Source organism: Melanerpes formicivorus, unplaced genomic scaffold, assembly GCF_026170545.1.
Source record: "Melanerpes formicivorus ecotype bairdi unplaced genomic scaffold, bMelFor1.0.p_v2 SCAF_57, whole genome shotgun sequence".
In the NCBI taxonomy this organism is placed as follows: Eukaryota; Metazoa; Chordata; class Aves; order Piciformes; family Picidae; genus Melanerpes; species Melanerpes formicivorus.
In genome coordinates, this window is record NW_027142409.1 from 524,943 (window position 1) to 548,255 (window position 23,313).

General features: G+C 42.3%; 1 protein-coding gene across 1 annotated transcript; it reads right to left on the bottom strand.

Annotated features, from left to right (window-relative positions):
* Window positions 1–2,705: 2,705 nt before the first annotated feature.
* LAPTM4A (lysosomal protein transmembrane 4 alpha) lies at window positions 2,706–22,415 on the bottom strand. Its single transcript, XM_068161310.1, has 7 exons — window positions 22,216–22,415; window positions 15,085–15,205; window positions 10,962–11,038; window positions 10,752–10,874; window positions 5,520–5,615; window positions 3,924–4,022; window positions 2,706–3,500 (listed from the first exon to the last, which is right to left on the bottom strand). Exons 1-7 carry the CDS (start codon window positions 22,312–22,314, stop codon window positions 3,426–3,428), a joined length of 690 nt encoding a protein of 229 aa, XP_068017411.1. The 5' UTR covers window positions 22,315–22,415; the 3' UTR covers window positions 2,706–3,425.
* Between the last annotated feature and the right edge of the window lie 898 nt (window positions 22,416–23,313).

Here is a 23,313-nt window from a genome sequence, read left to right on the forward strand (position 1 = left end):
CTCCGGGGTGGGCAGCGGTGAAGAAGGGGCGGGCTTCCAGGCCCGCCACCCCGCCCCGGCGGGGCCGTCAGAGAAGGGCTGTGTGGGTCAGAACTAAAGCCTTCCAACCTGGGAGCAGGGGAGTCGAAACAACTTCATCCACTGGAATAATTTGATCCAGGTCTGCTAACTGTGCACCTCTAGTCTCAAGGTTTCATGTCCAAGGCTGTATTTGCAAAGCTCAGCATTATTGCCCAGGTAAAAGAAACTGCCTTCCCTCTTACCAAACTTAACTGAGGCCATTTTGCCTCATCCCTAGCACTGTGCAAATCCTCCCATTTCCCATGGGAAATGCAAGCAAATTTTCACAGAAAGTGTGACTAAGGGCACAAATGCACCACAATCTTCAGCACAGGCTTTTAGAAGACACATTTGCTGAACCTCCATTTGTTATTGGATTGCTGGATCATCTCTACTCCCTCTACCTCCATAAGGGGAACAGGAAGCCCTGATTTAGAATATGAACCACCACACTCTCACAACCCACTAGCTGCATTGTCTCAGGCAGGTATTGACTCACTTCAACAGGTAGCTGTTCTGACTGCACAGTGGAAGAGGTCTTCATTGCCATTTACAAAGCCTACAAATACAATCAAGGCAAAGGGAACATCATCCCTTATATAGAGGAAAGCCACAGGACCAGTGGAGTACAGTGGCTTTCCTCTCCTACAGGGCTGATCTCCATTTGACCAATCATACACGTGCACACGCACACACACCCCACACCTCCCCAAACTTCAAGTAGTGCCAGCTGCTGCCAAATACAGCTCACCCATACAGTCACCCACACCCATTTTGTGGCCAGAGCTCTCTGCCCACATACAACACCTTCAGGTTCCTTTGGTGCCCACTCATGGTCAGACAGCTAACAAAGCAGCATACCAAGTCTCCCTCTGTGCAGCTGGATCTATGTCAGAGCATATGTCTGGGACCATAATTTGAGTATCACACAACTCCCTGGTAGTTTGAGCTGTGTGTTTCTTAGACCACTTGAGCTTCATGTAGGCTTTCAGGTTCCCCTAGAAGTCCCAGTTAAGCAGTCCTCACCAGCACTTAAAAGATTCACTGTTTTTGGAGGCTGCCAGTCCAGTTGTGACCGTTTGAGGCTGTGCCTTTAAGAAAAGGGACAGTGCTGGGACACTCTGGCTGAATGTTTAGGAATAATAACGAAAACAATCAGATATTCTAAATGAATTTCATTGGTAGAATGCAACTTTAAGTTTTGAGTTCAGTTGGAACTTTCCTCAGTTCATCCCTTTCCTTCCTTCTTCCAGCTTGCCTGCTTCTGGGCTCCCTGCCAGAGCGGCCCTGAACAGATAAGCAACTAATTTGCATGAGGCCTACTAAGATTCTGCTTTATTAATAATTACCTTTTCTCTCTTTCTAACCCTCTTTGGGAAAAAAGGGAGGTAGGGGGAGAGAAGGGGGGGTACAGGGGGGGAACCCTCCTTCGGAGGAGGGAATTTCGTTCCTGTATTCTTGTTTTTTTTAACTTTGCTGTATATTTCTGTATATATTGTAAATACTGTATATTTTTGTGTACATATCTTGCATTTTCCACATTGCTTGTAAAATATAGCATTTCCCTTGCTTCTCCGGCTGAGTTAGATGTGGTTTTTCTTCCTCTTTGTGGGGGAGAGGAAGCTAGGCCTTCTCTCTCCAAACCACCACACCAGTTCACATGCAGAACTCGGAGACTGAGTGCAGTTGCCACCACATGTGGGTGCATAGGGTGACTGGAAGGGCAGGATCCTGCCAGAACAACGACAAGACAAGTTCTTACACTGCCACAGTTTAAAGGTGCTCTTGCAGATGTCACTTTGAAGAGAAAACTAAGGGAACTATTACCCAAGCATGGCAATAATGACGGAGGGCACACATCAGGAGAATAGGAAGGAGGGAAATACTTTACAGACTAGAACAACCAATACTTGTACGCTGTAGCAATCTGAATCCTTTTCTCCAGAGTTTAATTGTAGATTTTGTCTTCCAAAGTAAAAGCCATTTTCTCTTCACATGTATTAGCAGATCATTAAATTATTTTTTACCTCTTACTACAGAGGAGGAACTGGAGGAAGTTGATTGTTCATAGTGTGTAGGAGGTTTGTTTTTGTTGTGGTGTTTTGGGGGGGGTGGGTTTTTTTGTTGTTGTTGTTTGGGTTTTGTGTGGGGGTTTTTTTGTTGTTTCCAGGTTTTTGTTGTTGTTTCTTTGTTTCTTTAGTCTTGTGGGGTTTTTTTGCTTGGTTCTTTTTTCCCCTCAGAAGAAACATTTATTCTAAGTCATGGCATACATCCAGCAACTTTGGATACTTTCCAATGTAAATAATGTTGTAGTCCTACTGGGTCTGCCCTGCTCTTAAACACCTGAGCACATCAGACATTACATTTGCCCCAAGGGCTAGAATACTCCAGTACAATTCTCCTTTCCCAGCTTATACATAAGTAGCAAGCAGACAAGTAGAAGACAACCAAGTACTTGAAATGCGAAGGCTGCAATACAAGCTTACACATGAAAGGGAATCCACGTTCTCTGCCCACAGGAGGACTTCTGATGAAGGTCACAGATCAGCCACTAAACAACCTGTAGGAAGCCAGTGTTTACTGAGCTGCAGATATGTGGGACTATCCACACTACACCAAAGCACTTAAAAGACCAAGGCTACTGGTAAACATTTAGTAAAAGATTTATTTAAGTGTCATTTATCACAAAGAGGAAAATACATATAAGATTAGAAGCATGCGACCATCTTACACATTTCTGTTTATTTTTCTTGCACTTGCAGCACATTGTAATACAACAAATTGTGCCACACGCTTCTTCCTGAAAAATACTGTTTCAAGACAGGGTAATGAAAAAACCAAAACAACAACCAACCACAGTAAAGGTAAGATAACATGAGAAAAGTGCAAAGTAATAAAAGTCATGTATATACCACATTCAAACCCCCTGCCCTTCCAAAAACTGGATAAAGGCAAACTGTCATATTGCTGCACGATCAGATTGTCTTTATGAACTACTTTACAAAAGAAAAAAGTTAATATAAATGAAGGGCACGATCCTGCAGACACTTGTAATTGTAGCTAACTTCAATCACAGGTTGGCTCAATTGGTATTATTAAAAGCCACAAGTTAGTCACATGCCTAAGTTCTTGCAGTATAAGGCCCCAAGGCAACAAAATGTTTAAGAGCATTAGGGAGAACAAAAATTAAAGCAAACAAAATCATTCCCAGACATGTTTTGCTTAGTAAGTTTATATCAAACATTTTAAAACAGAACAGTTTCATCCTAAAGCCCTGAATATTTCTCTTACTTAAGCAGTTTTGCAAAATTAAAAGACAAAACCCCTGGAAGCTGTTATAGATGTTAACTAACATAAAAATTGCTTCAGGCAGGTATGTAGGGAGGTGGAGGTTCCTTCTCCGGCATCTTCACTGCCATTTCATAGGTTGGCAGCATATACTAGAAAGAAGACATTTTGAAGAGATTAAGGTAGAAAGCTTAGGGAAAAAACACCACCAAACAACCAAAAAAACCCTAGAACAAACCCATACATACTGCCATCAGCAATTTAATTGTCTGTTGCAGGCAGGTATTTTAAAGAACTTAACTGCTGCTCCCAGTAAGCTAGTGCAGAAGTGAAAGAAGGTGCAGCAATAGCTTACAACTCTCCCGAACCTAACCCTAGGTCATTTGTTCCACCCACTGCCTCCCATTTTGGGCACTACAGGAATGTAAATAATAGCCCACCACAACATTGGTTGCTTTAACTTTTAATATTTACAGTCTTTGTTCAGAAAGCTGGAGAAGGTTTGTAAGCGTATCTATAAATGGTTTCTACTTCAAGCAATGCTGGTTCCTTTCGTCTCAAAGAGAGGGTTTTACCTGTGGAGGAGCTTCAAAAGCAGGATACACAGCTATCTCTGTCACATTTCTGCTGCTGATATATTTATAGCAGTTCCATACACAGTTAATTAGATATGCCTGAAAGAAGAGAAATTTCTCATTTTACAGACCTCACATACATTACCTGGTTCAGAAGTTAGACACTGAATTACATTCATATGACAAAAAGGCAAATAAAACAACTCAGTCAATAAGTATGGCCTCAAGTTGCCCCAGGGGAGTTTAGGTTGGATAGTAGGAAAAAAATGTGTTCAATGAAAGACTGCCTAGGGAAGTGGTTGAGTTACCATCCCTAGAGGTATTTTTTAAAAGTGTGTCAATGTGGTACTAAGGAACACAGTTTAGGGGTGGACCTGGCATTGCTGGGTTAATGGATGCACTGGATCTTAAAGGTCTTTTCCAACCTAAATAATTGTATGGTTCTGTATCTGAGGAATGGTTTGTTGTTCCTTATTTAGCTTTGCTGTCACAGTAACTCAGAGGGGACAAACCACACAGGTTTTAGCAAAAGAATTCACAGATCCATTCAACTAGTATATTTGCCTCAGTAGTACTAATCAATTGGTTTATGCTTCTGTGGATCTCCATCCAAATTTGCCAGAGGGAGGTGGTGGTGGTGAGGCCAACCGCACAAACACACTCATCCCTGAGTTAATGTTACTATGTGGCCAAATATCTGTGCAAATGAGAAGGCACAAACACACTCTGGGCAAGGAGAATATAGGAGAGAAAAATCACCTGGACTAAACCAACATTAACTGCTGTAGGAAGACATATCATGCACTGATGAAGATTAGATTTATTTTCATTGGCAAGTTAGCATGGTTATACAAGAGAGTGAATTTCCTAATCAATACAAAAATATCATCTACTATATGAGGCTTCCACTCTCCCCAAACCAGGCTTTCCATACTTTCCCTTAGAGAAAGTATGGAAAACAAGTAAAATTGTTCTATTACTTCATTGTTCATTTAATTCAAGTACAATGAAGGAAAATTGTCATGGCCAAAGTGTATTATCAAATAATTTCTCTGATATGCTTTTTCTGCACAACAGTTTTTTTTAATTCAATTCAATGCCTCTGTTATCTAGATCTTCAAAACCAAAAGATCTGGCAATATTGCATTTCAGCAGGAAGATGCAGCTCCAAATTAATCTGTGCATTTCCTCGTTTCATAACATGCAGGCCAGTTTGCTAGGCAGAGCGAGAGATTTTAGTATGCAGTAACTCAGTATTGCTTCACTACAAGGTTAACTGCAAATATGAAACATATCTCCAGATATGCAAAAAGATGGCACCTGAAGTCTTTGTTTGTGTATTCCTACTAAAGAAGGGCAGAGCTGTATAAACACACCCCACTACACAGGAACAAGTTAATTGTAGACAGCAATACACAAAAGACCTCAGTCATACCATAACTGAATGTCTTGTAAGAAAATATTTGAGCAGAATTGTTAACTCAGCATTAAGAAGTCAGCCAAGTTCTCAATTCAGCATTGAGAATTAACTTGGATTGACAGCATCTTAATATAGTAAACTCACAAAAAAAGACATATGCTTAAGTTCTGACTTACCTTTAAAATTATAAATAAAGCAAAAAACAGCAGAACGATAAACAGGAGGCAGCTGGAGTCCAAGGCAAGGAGATCATCTTTGTAAGGGAAATCCGGCTAGTTAAAAAAAAAAGAGATAAGATAAGCATGAATGCTGCACAGTCACAAATATAAGAAGATCCAAACCATACCAAATGAAACAAAATTATTGCGTAAACTACTCCTCCAGAAAATCATCAAGCTACATTTCTCACTGGATTCTTAATTCTCCTACAAAGCATAATACTGATCTTGCCCTTGTCCTGCAAAAACAAGTCACTATAGAAAAGGGCTACTTTTTAAAAAAATCTATCTATATACACAGTACAGCCTTGTACTGTCTATGTCTTTAGTCACTTCCTCAATCTGATGCCAATACAAATACTAATGAAATTTCCTTTTTAACAATCACAGCACAACATTTGTACTTACGGTCATAATGAGAGGATTAATTGCTATCCAGGTAGTCTAACCAGTAACATATACATGTGCAGAATATAAAGGAATAAAGCTGCCCCCAAAGAAAGGCCAAAACCACAAAATTCAGACCATTCTCTTTCCCTGATCACAGTAACACAGCCTCTCTCAACACCTGAAGGGTTAAACCTTGGAGAGCTGAGCTCCAAGCACTGCTGGACTGATAAGAAGGAGACAGTGCTGGCCTTGATGGTTTGTGAATTATGGGAATACGGTGCAGCAGTGCTGTTGGAGGAGAGCAGATATTTGATTACGAGTGGTTGTTATGACCGGAGAGGGTAAGACTTCAGACATACAGCAGACTGATGTAACAGAGTCCCTGATTCCTGTTGTAAACTGCTTCTGCGTTGTATTAGTTTTATAAAGAAGAATTCTGCATAATAAAGTGGACACCTGGCCTGCATCAGGCTGCATCCCATCCCTTAATCGCGGCAAATGGTGATCCCCGATGTGATATGGGGCAATGAAACGCTAAGCTGTGTCCTGCTGCATATTCCCTCGGAACTTTGAATGAGCTGCTGAAAGGAAGCAGAAAAAGCTGGCTGGCCAGAGCAATCCATCCTGCTGGATGAGAGGTGAGCCGTGGGAAGCATGGGGAACCAGGAGAGTTCCTCAGAAAGAGACGTTTATGAATTAATGCAAGAACTCCTTAAAAAGCATGGCAAGGTTATCTGTGGCAGTGGGTGCAGGCGAACATCCCAACAGTTACAATATCCAGCATGTTTACGAGTGAAATGTGGGATCAAGTGGGGGTGAAGTTATGGGATGCTGCTACTACAGGGAATGTTGAGGCGCAACGTATGTTCCCATGGTGGCAGATTATATTCGAGATGATTAAAGCGCAAGAAGGGAACTCGGAACAGAGTATTGAGGGAGCTCAGACTTCCTCCATTACCCTCTAAGCTGCCACCAAAGCCAAAGCTGCGGACTGAGACTTTGGGTACAAATGCAGCAGAATACCCCCCCGAGCATGACCTCCTAGATCCAGGTCCTGTCTATCCTGAACGGGAACCAGACCTTTATCTCCGGGATCCTCACGATGTGTGGGCTTCTATTAAGCGCCAAGCTTTGCGGGATGGAGACACTGAGGTTGCTGCAAGAATCGTGGCTCCTGTACTGTACACGGGAAGAGGGGGTAACCCTCAATGGGAGGCTTTGTCCTTTCCAGTGATTAAAGAACTCTGTCGTACTGACACTAAGCATGGGCTCTCTTCTCCTTATTTCGCTAATCTTTTAACATCTATACTCGACAATCACGTAATGACACCATACGACTTAAAATCTCTAGCACAACTGTTGCTAACTCCGTCTCAGTATACTTTATGGGAGTTCCAGTGGAGAAAAGGGCTCCAAGTGCTCTTACTTACATATGCGGGACATAACAATCAGGCTTTAGCAGCACTCACGTTGGATCACCTCATGGGCACAGGTCAACACACTGACCCGGCAGTGCAAGCCTGCGGGAAGCCTTGGAAGCATCGCGAGAGGAGGCACGAAAGGCTTTTCTTAAAGTCCTGGACTTCCAAAAGCCACAAAAAGTTTTTACGAATATTGTTCAGGAACCGCGAGAACCTTATATGCAATTCATAGATAGGCTTAAACTGGCCTTAGAACGCCAAATCGATAATGGGGAGGCAAGGGAAATATTACTGTTGAAATTAGCTGTGGAAAATGCAAATGCAGATTGTAAAGAAGCTGTTAAAATCTTTGCCTAATCAAAACCCCACCTTGCTAGAAATGATTGAGGCATGTAATAAGATAGGTATGATGGAACATAAGTATGAAGCTATGGCTGCAGCTTTTGCAGCTATGAATGGTCCAATGAATACAAGAGTTTGTTATGGCTGTGGGAAACCAGGTCATCTCAGAAAGAATTGTTTGGTAGCTAATACTGGAGCCAAACCTAAGGCACCCGGGATTTGCCCTAAGTGCCAGAAGGGGAGGCATTATGCTAACCAGTGTCGATCTAAGTATAATTCTCAAGGGCAGCCTGCGCAGGGAAACTGGATGCGGAGCGCGGGATGGCGCCACGCGCAGACAAAAATCACCCAGCTGTCACCGGCCAGTCAGATGCCGGTAGCACGCGCGTCTCTGACCTCTGCCCAGCAACAGCAGGCAGTGCAGGACTGGACCTGGCAACCTCCAACACAGTAACTTTACTTGATACCACAGTACATTTATTGCCAACAGGTGTGTCAGGTCCTCTTCCAGTTAAAACTCAGGCATTAATATTAGGTAGATCATCAACAACGATATCAGGACTTTTTGTGCTTCCTGGGGTTGTTGATTCTGACAGCACAGATAAAATTCAGATTATGGCATGGACTCCGTTTCCTCCCTGCACGGTACCGAAGGGAAGTCGTATTGCACAGCTATTATTGCTTCCCTTGGGATTAGAACGTCCCCCTGCAAAGGGACCTTTAAGAAATAAAGGAGGATTCAGGTCTACTGGGGATCCACAGATTCTGTGGGTACAGACTATCTCTCAAAAACGTCCTATTTGTCAATGTGTCCTGATGTATGGTCAGCAGAAAATAGTGCTTTGTGGTATTATTGATACTGGAGCAGATGTCACAGTGATTTCTAAAGCTAAATGCCCCCCCCGCTGGCCTGTAGCTAGTGCATCTCAGGCGCTGGCAGGCATAGGGGGAGCTGGAGAAAGTCATCAGAGCCTGAATTTCATTCTGATTCAGGGACCAGAGGGACATATAGCTTCTGTGAAACCTTTTGTTTTATCTGTGCCTATGGTGCTATGGGGTCGTGATGTGCTTTCACAATGGGGGATGACCATGAACACCCATTTTTAGAGGGGGCCATTGAGGTGCACAACACCCTCCAGTTAACGTGGAAAACAAATTCCCCCTGTCTGGGTGGGTCAATGGCCCCTACCATTGGAAAAGCTTTGCGCACTCCAAGAACTAGTCATAGAGCAATTGGGGAAAGGGCATATTGTACCCTCCACGAGTCCATGGAACTCTCCTATTTTTGTCATCAAAAAACAAACAGGCAAGTGGTGCTTACTCCATGATCTCAGAAAGATTAATGACGTTATGGAAGATATGGGGAGCCTTCAACCAGGGCTACCCTCACCCACAATAATACCACAATATTGGCATTTAACTGTAATTGACCTGAAAGATTGCTTCTTTAGCATTTCTTTACATCCAAATGATGCTCCTAAATTTGCTTTTTCAGTTCCAAACATCAACATGCAACAACCTTTACAGAGATATCATTGGGTTGTGCTTCCACAAGGAATGAAAAATAGTCCTACAATTTGTCAGTGGTATGTAGCAAAAATTCTTAGTCCTGTTCGAGAGGCATTTCCTGATGTTCTGATATATCATTACATGGATGACATTCTAGTGGCGGCACATAGCCCCGAGCTCATGGAGAAAGCCGTAGCCCTTACTGTATCTACTGTGACTAAAGTGGGTTTCTGTGTAGCATCTGAGAAAATTCAGAATGTACCACCATTTAGGGTGGAGAATTCAGACTCAAACAATTGTTCCACAGTCCTTACAAATCAATGTACATGTGAAAACACTTTATGATGTTCAGAAATTGCTTGGAACCATAAATTGCCTTCATCTTTTAAATTGCTTGGTAATTGGGGACTTTCTCTCTGGATTTGTAGTTTTCTTAGAACAATTATATATGCTTTTACTGCTTTATTCTTTTTGCTACTTTTTTACCCTTGTTTACTGTAATGCTTATAGAGTTTGATTAATTGCTTTGTTAAGGGGATTCTTGTTATATAACAGAAGGGGGAAATGAAAGGTTAAATCTTGGAGAGCCAAGCTCCAAGCACTGCTGGACTGATAAGAAGGAGACAGTGTTGGCCTTGATGGTTTGTGAACTATGGGAATATGGTGCAGCAGCACTGTTGGAGGAGGGCAGATATTTGATTACGAGTGGTTGTTATGACCAGAGAGGGTAAGGCTTCAGACATACAACAGATTGATGCAACAGAGTCCCTGGTTCCTGTTGTAAACTGCTTCTGCGTTGTATTAAGTTTTATAAAGAAGAATTCTGCATAATAAAGTGGACACCTGGCCTGCATCAGGCTGCGTCCCGTCTCTTAATCACGGCAAACACCAACTTTTTTAAAAAATCTGTTTTAAACAAGATGTATTTTTAAACATATAGGCACCAGCCAGAAAGAGCTTTTGATCCCTATTAACTGACAGCACATTCTATCCATCGAGTCTTGAAGTTAAAACACCTGGCAGTGCTAATGAAAACTCCATTACAGTTTCCTTAGAAGGCATTGTTGCAAAATGAGAAGAATTGTATAGAACATGAAAAGGAAGTCTCAGAATCTCAGATTTCAGCCCAAAATGCATTATATCAATTCTTACATATACTCTTCTTCCCCTCCCCCACCAAGCAAGGGTCAACGCACTTTTAATCTGTGGTAGCAAACCTGCCACAGAACCACACTTCTTAAAGGGTTAAAACCAAATTGTTTCAAGTGCAAATGTAGCAAAGACAGTTTGAACCAACAATTCCCATCAGAATTCTTCCTATATGCTCCCTGGCTTTCCTTCTAGAGAGAATGACCCCTTTGGCCCTTCAACCTCTGATAAATTCTCCTTCTCAAACATCCTAGCAGTCCTCCCCTATGGCTACTCCAGTCTGAATTCCGCTTTCTTACACACAGGAAAGTAACTATCCGACTAAACCTAAGTTTAATTTCAAATGTAAAATATCAGCTTGAGCTGAACAAACACTTACCAACTGATCCAGGTAATCCTTAATTCTGGGCAAGTAGGTTAGAGAACTGATGGCAACCAGACAACTGAGCACAAAATCAAAGAGTTGGTAACAGAAAAATGGGATCAGCCAGCCAACTCGATGCTAAGAAGAGAAAAACAGCAGCCTGTAAGGTATTTAGTTAAAAATTTAAGTAGCAAGTTTAAAACCACAGACTATAAATATACTTACAGCAATAGCGCCATACACCATCATTGCACTGATTGTGAACATGAGGAGGGAGATAGCAAACAGAACACAGGCATTTTCTGCATTAGAAAAAAACCAGTTAACATCAGTCATGTCCTGAAGTTGCTACACTGCAGCTGACTGGTATGCAACCTCTATCCATTACTATGATCTGTTCTCAGCTGTTCCATTTTCTTGCAGGAAGAAAATTAGGGAGGCAAAAGCGCATTTGGAGCTTAGTCTGGCCTCTGCTGTGAAGGACAACAAAAAGTCTTTCTATAAATACATTAATAGCAAGAGGAAGGGCAGAGACAACCTCCACTCCTTGGTGGACACGGAGGGGAACGTTGTGAAAAGGGATGAGGAAAAGGCAGAGATACTTAACACCTTCTTTGCCTCAATTTTTACTAGAAGGACAGAATGTCTTCCAGACAGCTGGCCTGCAGAGCTGGCAGAAGGAGCCAGGGAGCAGCATAGTTTTCCACTGTTCCAAAATGGGGTAGTTGGTGATCTGCTCAGCCGCCTGGATCCCCACAAGTCCATGGGACCAGATGGGATCCATCCTAGGATGCTGAGGGAGCTGTCAGAGGAGCTGGCCAAGCTGCTCTCCATCATTTTTCAGCAGTCCTGGCTCACTGGAGATGTCCCAGAGGACTGGAAGCTGGCCAACGTGGTGCCCATCCACAAGAAGGGCCGGTTGGATGAGCCAGGGAATTATAGGCCTGTCAGCCTGACCTCAGTGCCAGGCAAGATCATGGAACAGGCCATCCTGAGTGCATTAACACAGCACTTAAGAGGATGGCCAAGGGATCAGGCTCAGCCAACATGGATTTAGGAAGGGCAGGTCCTGCCTGACCAACCTGATCTCCTTCTATGATCAGGTGACCCGCCTGGTGGATGTGGGGAGGCCTGTGGATGTAGTTTACCTGGACTTCAGCAAGGCCTTTGACACTGTCCCCCATAGCAAACTCCTGGCCAAGCTGTCAGCCCATGGCTTGGACAGCAGCACTCTGAGCTGGGTTAGGAACTGGCTGGATGGCCGAACCCAGAGAGTGGTGGTGAATGGTGTCACATCCAGCTGGCGGCCAGTGAGTAGTGGAGTCCCCCAGGGATCAGTGCTGGGCCCCATCCTCTTTAACATCTTTATTGATGATCTGGATGAGGGCATTGAGGCTATCATCAGTAAATTTACTGATGACACCAAGCTGGGGACAGGAGTTGATCTGCTAGAGGGTTGAGAGGCTTTGCAGAGAGACCTCGACAGGCTGGAGAGATGGGCAGAGTCCAACGGCATGAGATTTAACACATCCAAGTGCCGGGTTCTGCACATTGGCCACAACAACCCCATGCAGTGCTACAGGCTGGGGTCAGAGTGGCTGGAGAGCAGCCAGGCAGAGAGGGACCTCGGGGTGCTGGTTGATGGTAGGATGAACATGAGCCTGCAGTGTGCCCAGGCGGCCAGGAGGGCCAATGGCATCCTGGCCTGCATTAAGAACAGTGTGGCCAGCAGGAGCAGGGAGGTCATTCTGCCCCTGTACACTGCACTGGTTAGGCCACACCTCGAGTACTGTGTCCAGCTCTGGGCCCCTCAGTTTAGGAAGGATGTTGACTTGCTGGAACGAGTCCAGAGAAGGGCAACGAAGTTAATGAGGGGCTTGGAACACAAGCCCTATGAGGAGAGGCTGAGGGAGCTGGGGCTGCTTAGCCTGGAGAGGAGGAGACTCAGGGGTGACCTTATTGCTCTCTACAACTACCTGAAGGAGGGTTGTAAGCAGGCAGAGGTTGGTCTCTTCTCCCAGGCAGCCAGCACCAGAACAAGAGGACACAGTCTCAGGCTGCGCCAGGGGAAGTTCAGGCTGGAGGTCAGGAGGAAGTTTTACACGGAGAGAGTGATTGCGCTATGGAATGGGTTGCCCAGGGAGGTGGTGGAGTTGCCGTCACTGGAGGTGTTCAGGAGGAGACTTGACAGGGTGCTTGGTTACATGGGTTAGTTGATTAGGTGGTGTTGGGTGATAGGTTGGACGCGATGATCTTGAAGGTCTCTTCCAACCTGGTTTATTCTATTATTCTATTATTATTATTCTATTTGTACAAACTAGCAGATCTTTTCTCCCAACAGGAAAAAAACTGGTTCAAGAAAGCCAACAAGCATTTGGAAAAATCCCTCTGCCTTAATCAAAAGGCCTGAAATAAAGATCAGACACACCAATTAGAAGCCTGACATAGTTTGATAGTAATGCAACATAATGATACTGCTTTGCAATATATGTCAGTGCTAAAACTATGTGGCTGATTAAAATTCTTTCCAGTTGTAAAGTTAAATGAAGCTAGCACAGTATCAACCTTTACACTTAAAAATGGTTTGATTATATAATTTGGTCAATTGGCAGTGGGAGCAGCACTGCTCCTTCAGTAACACTAAGGAAAACAGGAAGTCACTGTGGAAGGTATCCCATTATTTACAAGAAAGGCAGATGAAGAGAAGCCAAATGGTAGCAGAATCCAGGACGCTCACGGAAACTTACCAATTCCCCTTGTGCATCACAGCTCCTTACAACAGAAGTACAGCTGCTTTCCACGAGTTAACTACACTCGTTCTCCTACAGCAATCAGAGTTTACATTCTTAAACAGAAAGAAACCAGCTAAAGTCTACAGATGTGGCAAGTTAACATTTTTAGCAACACTGAAGCCAAACTTGTGCTTCTCATGTTTGAAAGATGGCTTGAGAATCCTAACTTTCTAGTCTGCAACTGATCCGAAAAGATACACTACAGAAGCACGAGGTACCCAATTCAGTACAATACCTACATATATAGATGGCATCAAGGAGACCCTCCAATGTCTGAAACATACTGCATTCAGAGTGCCCTAAGTAGTCAGCAATAACCAACAAACGTGAGTTTCTTCCGAGGATTTCTTAGTATCTATACGCACAAAGCTGTAACATTCCCTTCACACACACAAAAGCCTCTAGCTCATCCCAACATAGGAAACAAGAATCTTCCTCAAAAGCATGTGATAGCCATTTTACAACAGCAGTGGAGAAAGTACCTCCAGATTCAGAAGTATCTTTCTGACATAAGCTTAAAGCTACTACATACACCAACATTCATTATGGAAGATAAGACATTTTAGAGATACCTGCTGTAACTTTGTAAAGCCAAGATATAAAGTGAAGTATTTGGTCCTTGTTCTCACTCTCATTTCTTTATTAACAAACATTAGTTAGTCACAGGCCAGAACTGACAGTTTCTCAACTTGGGTCATGAACAATGAACACAGACTGTAAACCACCATGCTCAAAAGCCACATTTGTGCTGCAGTATTTCTCTTCACTCCATACTGGACCTGACCCTCCCTAAATTTGAGTGTAATACAACAGAATGAGAAGAAAAACAGTACAAGTGCCACACTAAACATACTTCTGCACATCTGAAAAACAGAAAACCAAAGACTGTGCCCAAGTTTACACATCAGTCTACAGTTAAACCTTGCTCATTGCAGACGAGTTTTGCCACCAATTACACTTACATAAATCATACATAATCTGTAACAATTAAGTGGAAACTTGATTTAATTCTGCTCATAATGCTTCTTCTTCTGTGTCAAACTCTTCAGATAAATACTTTGGTTTCACTCAAGTACTTTCTATCCCAATTCATCTGCTCTTCCCACAAAAATAGCATGGTCTTCCTCTCCATAATCTTATGCACATTAGTTGTAGGATCTTTCCTTAGATCTATGATGATGGCTCAGAAACGCAAAAAAAGTATTTAAAATTTGTTTTCTGCTTTTTCCTTTACTGACACAGCAAAACCACTACATGTTTATGGAGAAAATTAAATAGATGTGTTCCACACATACTTCAACACCAAGAAAACTTCAGAAGTTTTATTAAGATGCTTAGGAGCAATAGAAAGTAAGAATAATATTCCTATGAAGGTGGTTGGGGTTTTTTCTAATTCTTGTAGAACAACTCAATCCTGGAACAGTTAAAGAGAAATTCACAAAACAAGCCAATGGTATTTTAAAGCTGTATGCATACATTGCACACTAGGGTAAGGCAAATACACCACAACACTGCATGCTTTATTCTCTAAGCAGACAGCAGAGTTATACACCTACCAGCCATTCTCTCAGAAGCATAGTAATTCCCAATGACTTCATACTGGATATCAACAGTTGGCAGTATATTTGGATGAGTCACTTCTACTGTCAACAAGATGCCCATCAGCAAGTTCACCACCTGAGAAAGATCAACAGTTACATAAAGGTTATTTACATTGCAACACCTATGAACTTTTTAAACACACTAATAAATCTTTTATTTTAGTTAGAGAAACTCATTGCTTTGCCTATATGCAGAAGAAAATAAGAAGTCAACTTATTATTAAATGTCAAGCTATCCACATGAAACTATCCAAACAATCAGAAGAGCACTGGGCATTTGCTAGTTTTACTGAATCACAACTAAGTAACTTTGTGAACTGAAAGGATGGATAGGGTTTGTAGGGATTCAAATGACATTTAAACTGATGCTGCAGGATGAATTCACAGAATAGTTTGTGAACTGGAAACAGCTAAAATAGGCCAGGAAGGAAAAGGTACAACAGACAGTGAGGAATATTTGGAAAGAGTTTCTGCTATCTACAGTAAATTCAAAGTTAGTGTTAATTTAATGTACAAGATAAGATGCTGCCCCCTATTCTCAAACAGTGCTGGGGGGGGAAAACAGTAGAAGGGGAGGTGTAAGCGTCACATAGTAAATACTGAGCACATGAGGGAAAACTTTCACTACAGATCTAACTCTTCAGTGCAGGGAAGGGAGGAAAGTAGGAGATCTTATTGGTTTCTCCCATGTTACAGTTTTAATACAAACAGGGGAGAACTGTCTGCCTTCCTCTTCCTAGATAATTTATTAAAACCTCATCAGTCCTTATCAAAAAGGCTGCACAAACACAGGTGATGTTAAATTCTCACAAGCAGATTGAAACCAAAATTTGTAAGCATTCAGTATTGGCTATATTCTTACCAGTTCTTCCCCTCACACTGCCATTGAAAACTACTTCTGTTTCCCATTGTGGTCCAGAAATACTTTCACAAAGAGCTCAGAGACAAAAGTAGCTCAAGCCTCTATAAAATTGCCTTCACAGCATTTATAACATATTCAAGATTTACAGGAGCATAGTTTCTATCATTAATATGTGGAGAGATAGGACATGGCACTTGGTGCCATGGTCTAGTCATGAGGTCGGTGGTGACAGGTTGGACTCAATGGTCCTTGAAGTCTCTTCCAACCTTGGTGATACTGTGAGAGACATGCAAAAGAAGGTTGCATAACCAAAGAAGTTGTGATATTTTCAAGCTGCAGTATTCACTACAGTCACCACCACCAGAAGGATCATGGCCTCAAAAGAAAAAAAACAAACCATAGAAAACAAAACAACACAAAAGCAAGAACCCAAACCACCACAAACTGGTTTGCAATTTCTCAGAACTTTTGAGTATTTGCTAAATTTCTTATTTTACTGCCCTGTTTTCAGAAGTCAGTGATAGTAACAGTGGCAAGTCTACACACAATTACTGAAGTTTTCAGTGAGGAAAGAGAGCTTTTGAATGTTTAAAAGGAAAAGGGTTTTGTTATGGTTGGTTGTTTTGTTCCCCTTTCCCCCCCCCCCCTCAGGTATAGAGATAGCAGTGATAAACTTGCTTACACCTTCTGCTAAAAAGAAGCCTTCAGTGAAATCAAAGATAATGGTTTTGTATAAATGCTGCCATGTCATCATCTATTATACAAACATATTGGCAATTCCAGCTACTTTAGGTCACCTGTATCTTCAATTTTATACCTTGGAATGCAAAACCAAAACAAAACCCAGTAACTGGTACAGCTGGAAGTAAAGAAGTGAGTTTAGCCACCAGTATCTTCAGCTTTTAAATGAGCATATTGCCCCTGGCTCCAACAAGACACTTCCTCCAGGGCAAACTGTCAAGCTGTCTATCAGCCACTTGTCTAAATTTCTTCATTTTGCTTCTCTCACCACTCCTGCTTCTCCTTCTCTACTTTTGCTTTCTGTCCTCAGTGTATTTTAAAGCCTTCTGCTTCCTCCTTTGTGAGTGAGCCAGGAGTATCAACCAATACTTGGGAAAATAATTTCCTGCTCTATATTTGTTTTGAAAAGCCTAATGTCAAGATTCAGATCTGTGACAGTTGAAACCAATTTCTATTTCATAAAACAAATATTCAAATTATAGCTAAATCCCTTGTTATTTATACACAGTCAGAATTAACTTAAATAGTGATAAAGTTCAGGATGAAAGATATTACTTCAATACCAAGCTAAGCACCCATGATAGGCTATCTGCCTCAAGATAAAGAGCAAGCAGCTCTTGAATAGATATAGAAGTACTGAAGAACTTGAATGCCTTGGAGTTGTGAGACTAATTCTATGTCTGTCACTTTTTAAATTTTAATCCTATCCATCATCTTAGATATTTCACTAGTTAGTGAGCAAAGTTTAAACTATTAAAGCTTTGTTTTCTCAACCTGAAACGGCAGGCAAGGAAAATGAGAGTAACTAAAAAACCAATCTATTAGTTTATTTTTCCTAACTTTAAAAGCCAACCAAACAAAACCAAAAACAGAACAACAACAACAACAAAAAAATAAACCCCTAACAAATAACAAACCTAAAGCTCTGCCAATTAACACCCCAGGGTTTCCAGTAATCATTACTGCTATTTCTGAATTATATCACAGCACTGAGCAATTCTTCATATTCAATATATGGATTTCAATTATGAGTTACCAACAGCTCCAGATTAGGAGTCCTAAGCACAAGACAGAGTTTATTTTAACTGCTACCATTCTAATTTCACAGAAGCTTGATAACAGCAAGACCACAAAGCTTCTTTAGCTGATAGTCAATGTGACTGGCAGCAAGAGAATGGTTTGGACTGCACGGCATCACCAGAGCTTGTATTTTATCCCCAGTGAGTATATTTTGTGTTTACAAAAAGTCTACATGGATAAAAACCTCAGAAAAAAATATAGAACAGTACATAGTACATAATATTAGTACAGTGTAATCTGGAGATTAAAACTACCCCATCCCCCAGATTTCCCCACCAACCCTGACAAGCCAGCACTCAAGTGGCTAGAACATCATTCCAAGGTAAAACCTTGGAAATCCCAGCAGCTATCCCATCCTAGTCTTTTCTGATAGGAAGTAAAATAAAAAGAAAATTAAAAACTACTAAATGTTCAAATTATTATTCAAGAGATGGTTCCAGTAAGATGAAAGAAAAACAATTTAGTTTCGTAGTAGTTGAAGAAGGCATTTGACTGTTATAACTGGGATAAATCAACTTAATGAAAGTTTGGTGTAGCTTTTGTCAAAATTAAAAATCCAATAGCTGGTATTAAGGTAGAAGGTCAGGGCTTATTACAAACTACTAACAGAAGTATTAGCTCCCCATATGATCAGAACTCAAGAGACTGCAGGACTATGCCAAGAATTATTTAATTACTGAGTTTTATCTCCATGGTATACATTTAATGCCTAATCACACAAGTACTTCATTTCTCTGTAGGCCTGAACATGAAGCCCATATTTGCCCAAGTACTCAGTGACTAAAAGCCTTGGGCATAAACAGGAATTCCTACATATCATTTGCTTATTTCTTTTTATGAGGGGGAAAGGAGGGCAATTGACATGCATTATTACACTTTCTCATCCTGCTCTCACTTTTCCAGTGTTCTTCCTTAAAGGTGTTTCTGAAAAAAACAAGTCAAGATGAGGCTTTTGTACCGGTGTTTTGGTGTGTGGGTTTGTTTGTTTGTGGGTTTTTGTTGTTGTTGTTTGGTTGGTTTTGGTTTGGTTTTACTATAACAAAATAATAAAACCTGAAAAAAGAAGAGTAATTGCAAGTAGGGTGCTTCAGAGCTTCTAGCATGTCAAGAGTAGATTATGACCAGTTACATTTTTCTTTTCTGGAAACCTTTATTCAGTGAACAAATTACACTAGAGATCACCCTCAAGTCTCCTGCTAACTAGCACCAGTTGTACCCCTTTGACTCCATCGAACTTTGTTGCCAGAACGAAACAGCCACTCCCTCTGAAACAATACTATTATTTTTAGACTGTTTATTGAACTCTGATCCGAATTTTGCCCGTGCAGCGTTCATGCTTCCGGCTTCTGGCGAGCAATGTGCCCAACAAGAAAGTTGACAGGAAGAAACAAACTTCAAAGCCACACATTTGCAATTATGGAGCTAGGAATAGGAGTTTTCTTTTTCCTTCCTGCACAGAACAGCAGTGGGTGTTGCAGAATAAACCAAACTATATTAGTTCTGGAATTCAAGTACAAGTCTGCTAGAAATTATCTTAACTCGTCTTTTTGCGAGTACAGTTTTATCTTTTTATTAGAAACAGCAGCAGCGTGTGGACTGATGCAGTTTGATCACACAGCATCAACAATTTAGAAGATAATGTCCTTGTTCTCTTTGGACTCACAGAACTACAGAACAAGGACAGTGATATAACTGTTTTAGGCAGGAGATAAGTTAGTTAATTAGATGCAAGATTTAAGAGTATACAAATAAGCAAGGAAAATGAAAATACCTAAAGAAATGGTTACATAACATATTAAATAGCTGAAACTCTTATCTTACTAAAACATCTGGAGCAGATTGCTACAAGACTCCATTTTATATTTGGTATCAAATTCCTTCAGGACTGCACAGCAGGAGAACACAGTCTATCCCGTAAATACAGGCTTACAGGCTGCCCAAGATCCTCAGTAACACAAAGCTATTGTTGAGCTAAGCATTCTCCCCCACTAAAATGCTACTTCCCTAGCAAAAAACCCAAACAACAAATCCAACCCCCAACCCACACAAAGTTATTACTATTTGTCTCACTGTAACTCACAAGTGTAGATTATGGCATCTATTTAGAAATATTTATCACAAGCTAGTGTGTGAAAGACTGAAAAGTTAGTGGTATACTTAAATGGTGAATTATTTAGCATGTCTAAACAACCTGAGTTTTTTTATTTTTAGGTTTCTTGGCAGAAAGAAGTTTATTTCTCACTGTTCAAATTTTACTTTACTGCCAAAAAGGCCCGAATTATAATTAAATTCTGATTTAAACCATTAGGCAAGACCACCTAATATTTCATGGTAAGGCCTTACTTTGCCTTAAACAGCTAACAGTTACCAGCTTTAAGAGTTATCATCTTCTTCCAGCTGACAGCTGGGAGGAACTGTATAAAAAAATTTCAATGCATAGTTTAACAAAGCATTTGATACAGTTCATAGAAAAAATGCAGCTGTGAAATACTTTGTACGGACCCCACTACCCTGAACTCGACTACATTTTCCCCTTCCAGCAGCCTGGATCTGTTGCAGTTACAGGAGATCAAAGGAATGCTTTGCTCAGACACCACTTCACATCTGAAGCAACTGGCGACTTTTCACCATCCACAAGCTATAGATATTTGCATGCAGTCAGAAAGAAGGAACAGGTGCTGCATCCAGGCAACAAGAGTAAAACAGAAGCACAGTAAGGTTAGTAGAAGCTAGAAGTACTGCTGTTCTGTGGCCAGGGAAACCACAATATCCCCACCAAGTTAGTGGGTTTTCAGATACTCCTATGAACAGGACACAAAAGTGGGGAAGGTATTAAGATGCACTTGTGTCATAAGAAAGATGAGCATCTCCTTATGGTTAAAGATTTATGCTTCTACTTGAGGCACCAGAAGCATATTTTTGATCTTCTTCCATCAGCACATGGTAAAACTGGAAGTTTTGCAGGTTTCTGTAATAAGTCTGACATTCATTACTGCGATGGACTTTACTTTTTTATTTTACATGAATTGATAGTTGAATTTAATCATCACCAAGACATTTTTTCCAATTTCTTTTTGAAAAAGAAAAAAAATCTTTCCTAGAGTTTTGCTACATTCTCCATTCCCCTACTTTACTTTTTCTTCCATGTGTGTACATTTTTTTGTCAATGGAAGGGCCAGTATGAGAGAAAAAGAAACAAAACACCACATGATCATCCCATACTTGCTTAAGTTAAACCCATAAATTATCCAAACTTAAATCCCCATGTCTGTAAAAGCAGTTTCTGTGCATGACTCCTTCACATCAAGGCATAAAAATTCATCACTCTTTATTTTCACAATCTGGGGAAAGGTAAAAAGGATTACAGGCCTAGGTTATGGCTTCAGGAGAACATAAAAGCTATGATGCAACACTTTTAAGCTGCCCTCACGCTTTTACGGCTCATGAGCCTATCAGGAAGGAAAGAAGGAAATTGCTTCACTAAAAGGGAACTCAGTTCCCCTTTAAGGGAACTAGAGGAAGTTAAGACTCCAGGCCTGAGCTTGCTGGCACTGTTTCACATTTCTATTTCACTCTAGTTTAAAACGATCTCAAATATTTCAGTTTCACCACCATAACTTTCACTCAGAGAAAAAAGCGCTCACTGGTAAGAGAATGAGAGGTGTTTTGGAAGCCAAATCTGTCTGTATTGTTCCTCAACCACTGTGCTGAGAACACAGAGTACCAAATAACCAAACAACTTCCCATCCCACAAAGCTCTTTAGCGAGCAGAAGCCATGCTCGTTTTGGAAACTTGCCTTCCTCTCAGAGGCTACAAACTACTCCCGGGAACCAAATCTTACCCTTCTATTCTCAACATACCCCATCTTCCAGTCTCCTCGAATGTTAGTATCTCCTTTCTTTCCAGGAGACGGGAGATCGGTGCTTGAAACACATGGAAGCCCCTATCCCTCCAACCCAAGAGAGGAACAAGTAACAGAATCCCACAGAGACCTAGACTAAAATACCCTGAACTTTCACTTTGCTTTCTCTTTCTAACCACAAAGGAGGCCTTCAGGGAACAACTCCGTCTAGCAAGCCAAAAAGAGACCCTGAAAAGGAAGGGGGGCCCAAACCACGATGGGTGACTCAAAAAAACTCGATGAATTTCCCTCGCACGACGCAGCACGGGGAGCCAACCAAGGACTGGCAAAACAGCAACAGACTCCCGAAGGAGAAGCCTGGCCGGGGAGGAAGGGAGTTGCACCCCAAAAGCCCTGGCCCGGGCCCACCAGTGGCGCGCGCACACGGGCCACTCCGCACCCAGGCTGGGCACCCGCCGAACTGCCACGCGTGCGCGCTGCGCGCCACCTAAATCACCGCCCCCTCAGCGATGCCGGCTGCCCCCCGCTCCAGCCTCTCACCATGTACCAGGTGCCCAGGATAATGGTGCCGGTCCGCACGTGGCAGCAGCCGCAACAGCGGGTGCTGTAGAAGCGGTCCCGGCTTCGCTTGAACGTCATGATAGCAGCGGCAGCACCGATCTCCCGTCTCCAAGCCTGCTGCTCAACCTTTCCAGCCACTTCCCCCAAAGCCGCGGGCCGTAAAACCCCCGCGATCGCGTCAACACCTCTCTGGCCAATCCGCTGCCGAAAGGAGGGACGCGAGGGGGAGGTGTGCTGGAGGGCGTGTACGTTACCGCAGCAACAAGCGATTTGCGGCAGTATCGGCCAATCATAGCAACTCTTGAGTGCAACGCCCTGTGATCCACCTGCGGCGGTGGTGGGGCGGTACTCACCTGAGGGGGGAGGCCGGCGGTAGGCGTCGTCGCTCCTGTCCGCCATGTTGGGGCGGAGCCCCGCCCCACGCGGGTTCCCATAGGGCGGGTACTGCACTGGGTAGTGCGGCCTGTAGAGGTGGATTGTGGTCGTGCTTGCTTGGCGTGTGGGTCACAGCTTTGCTACTAGCCCAGACAGTATCGGTGAATCACACAGAATCACTGAATCACTATGGTTGGAAAAGACCCTCAAGATCATCAATTCCAACTACTAACTAACTTTACTAGATCTGCTACAATATTCTTGTGAGAAACTCACTGCTGAAAATTTATAACCAGTTTATTATAAAACAAAGGTAGCACAGCACTGTGCGCATAGCGAGTTTGCTAGAGGCGCACCCTAACAACACGAGGTGAACTTATATAGACGGCAAACATACATATTAATATATTAAAACGTACATATTCATATATTCCCCAGCATGCTCCCACCCCTCTCCATCAGGACAGACAAAACCTGTACTTTTAACCTGGCCAGTCTTTAGACCTGTTGGCGCCTCCCCTTTCTCTCCCAATACCCCACACAATACAGACCATCAGCCCAACGATCCAGGCCCAACGATCGAGCCCCACGGTCCCCAGTATTTCCCCTTGCGAAAGCCAAATATAACCAGTTTCTCACATTCTTAAGCACCATGTCTGGATGGCTTTTAAAATATATCCAGGGATAACAATTCAACCAATT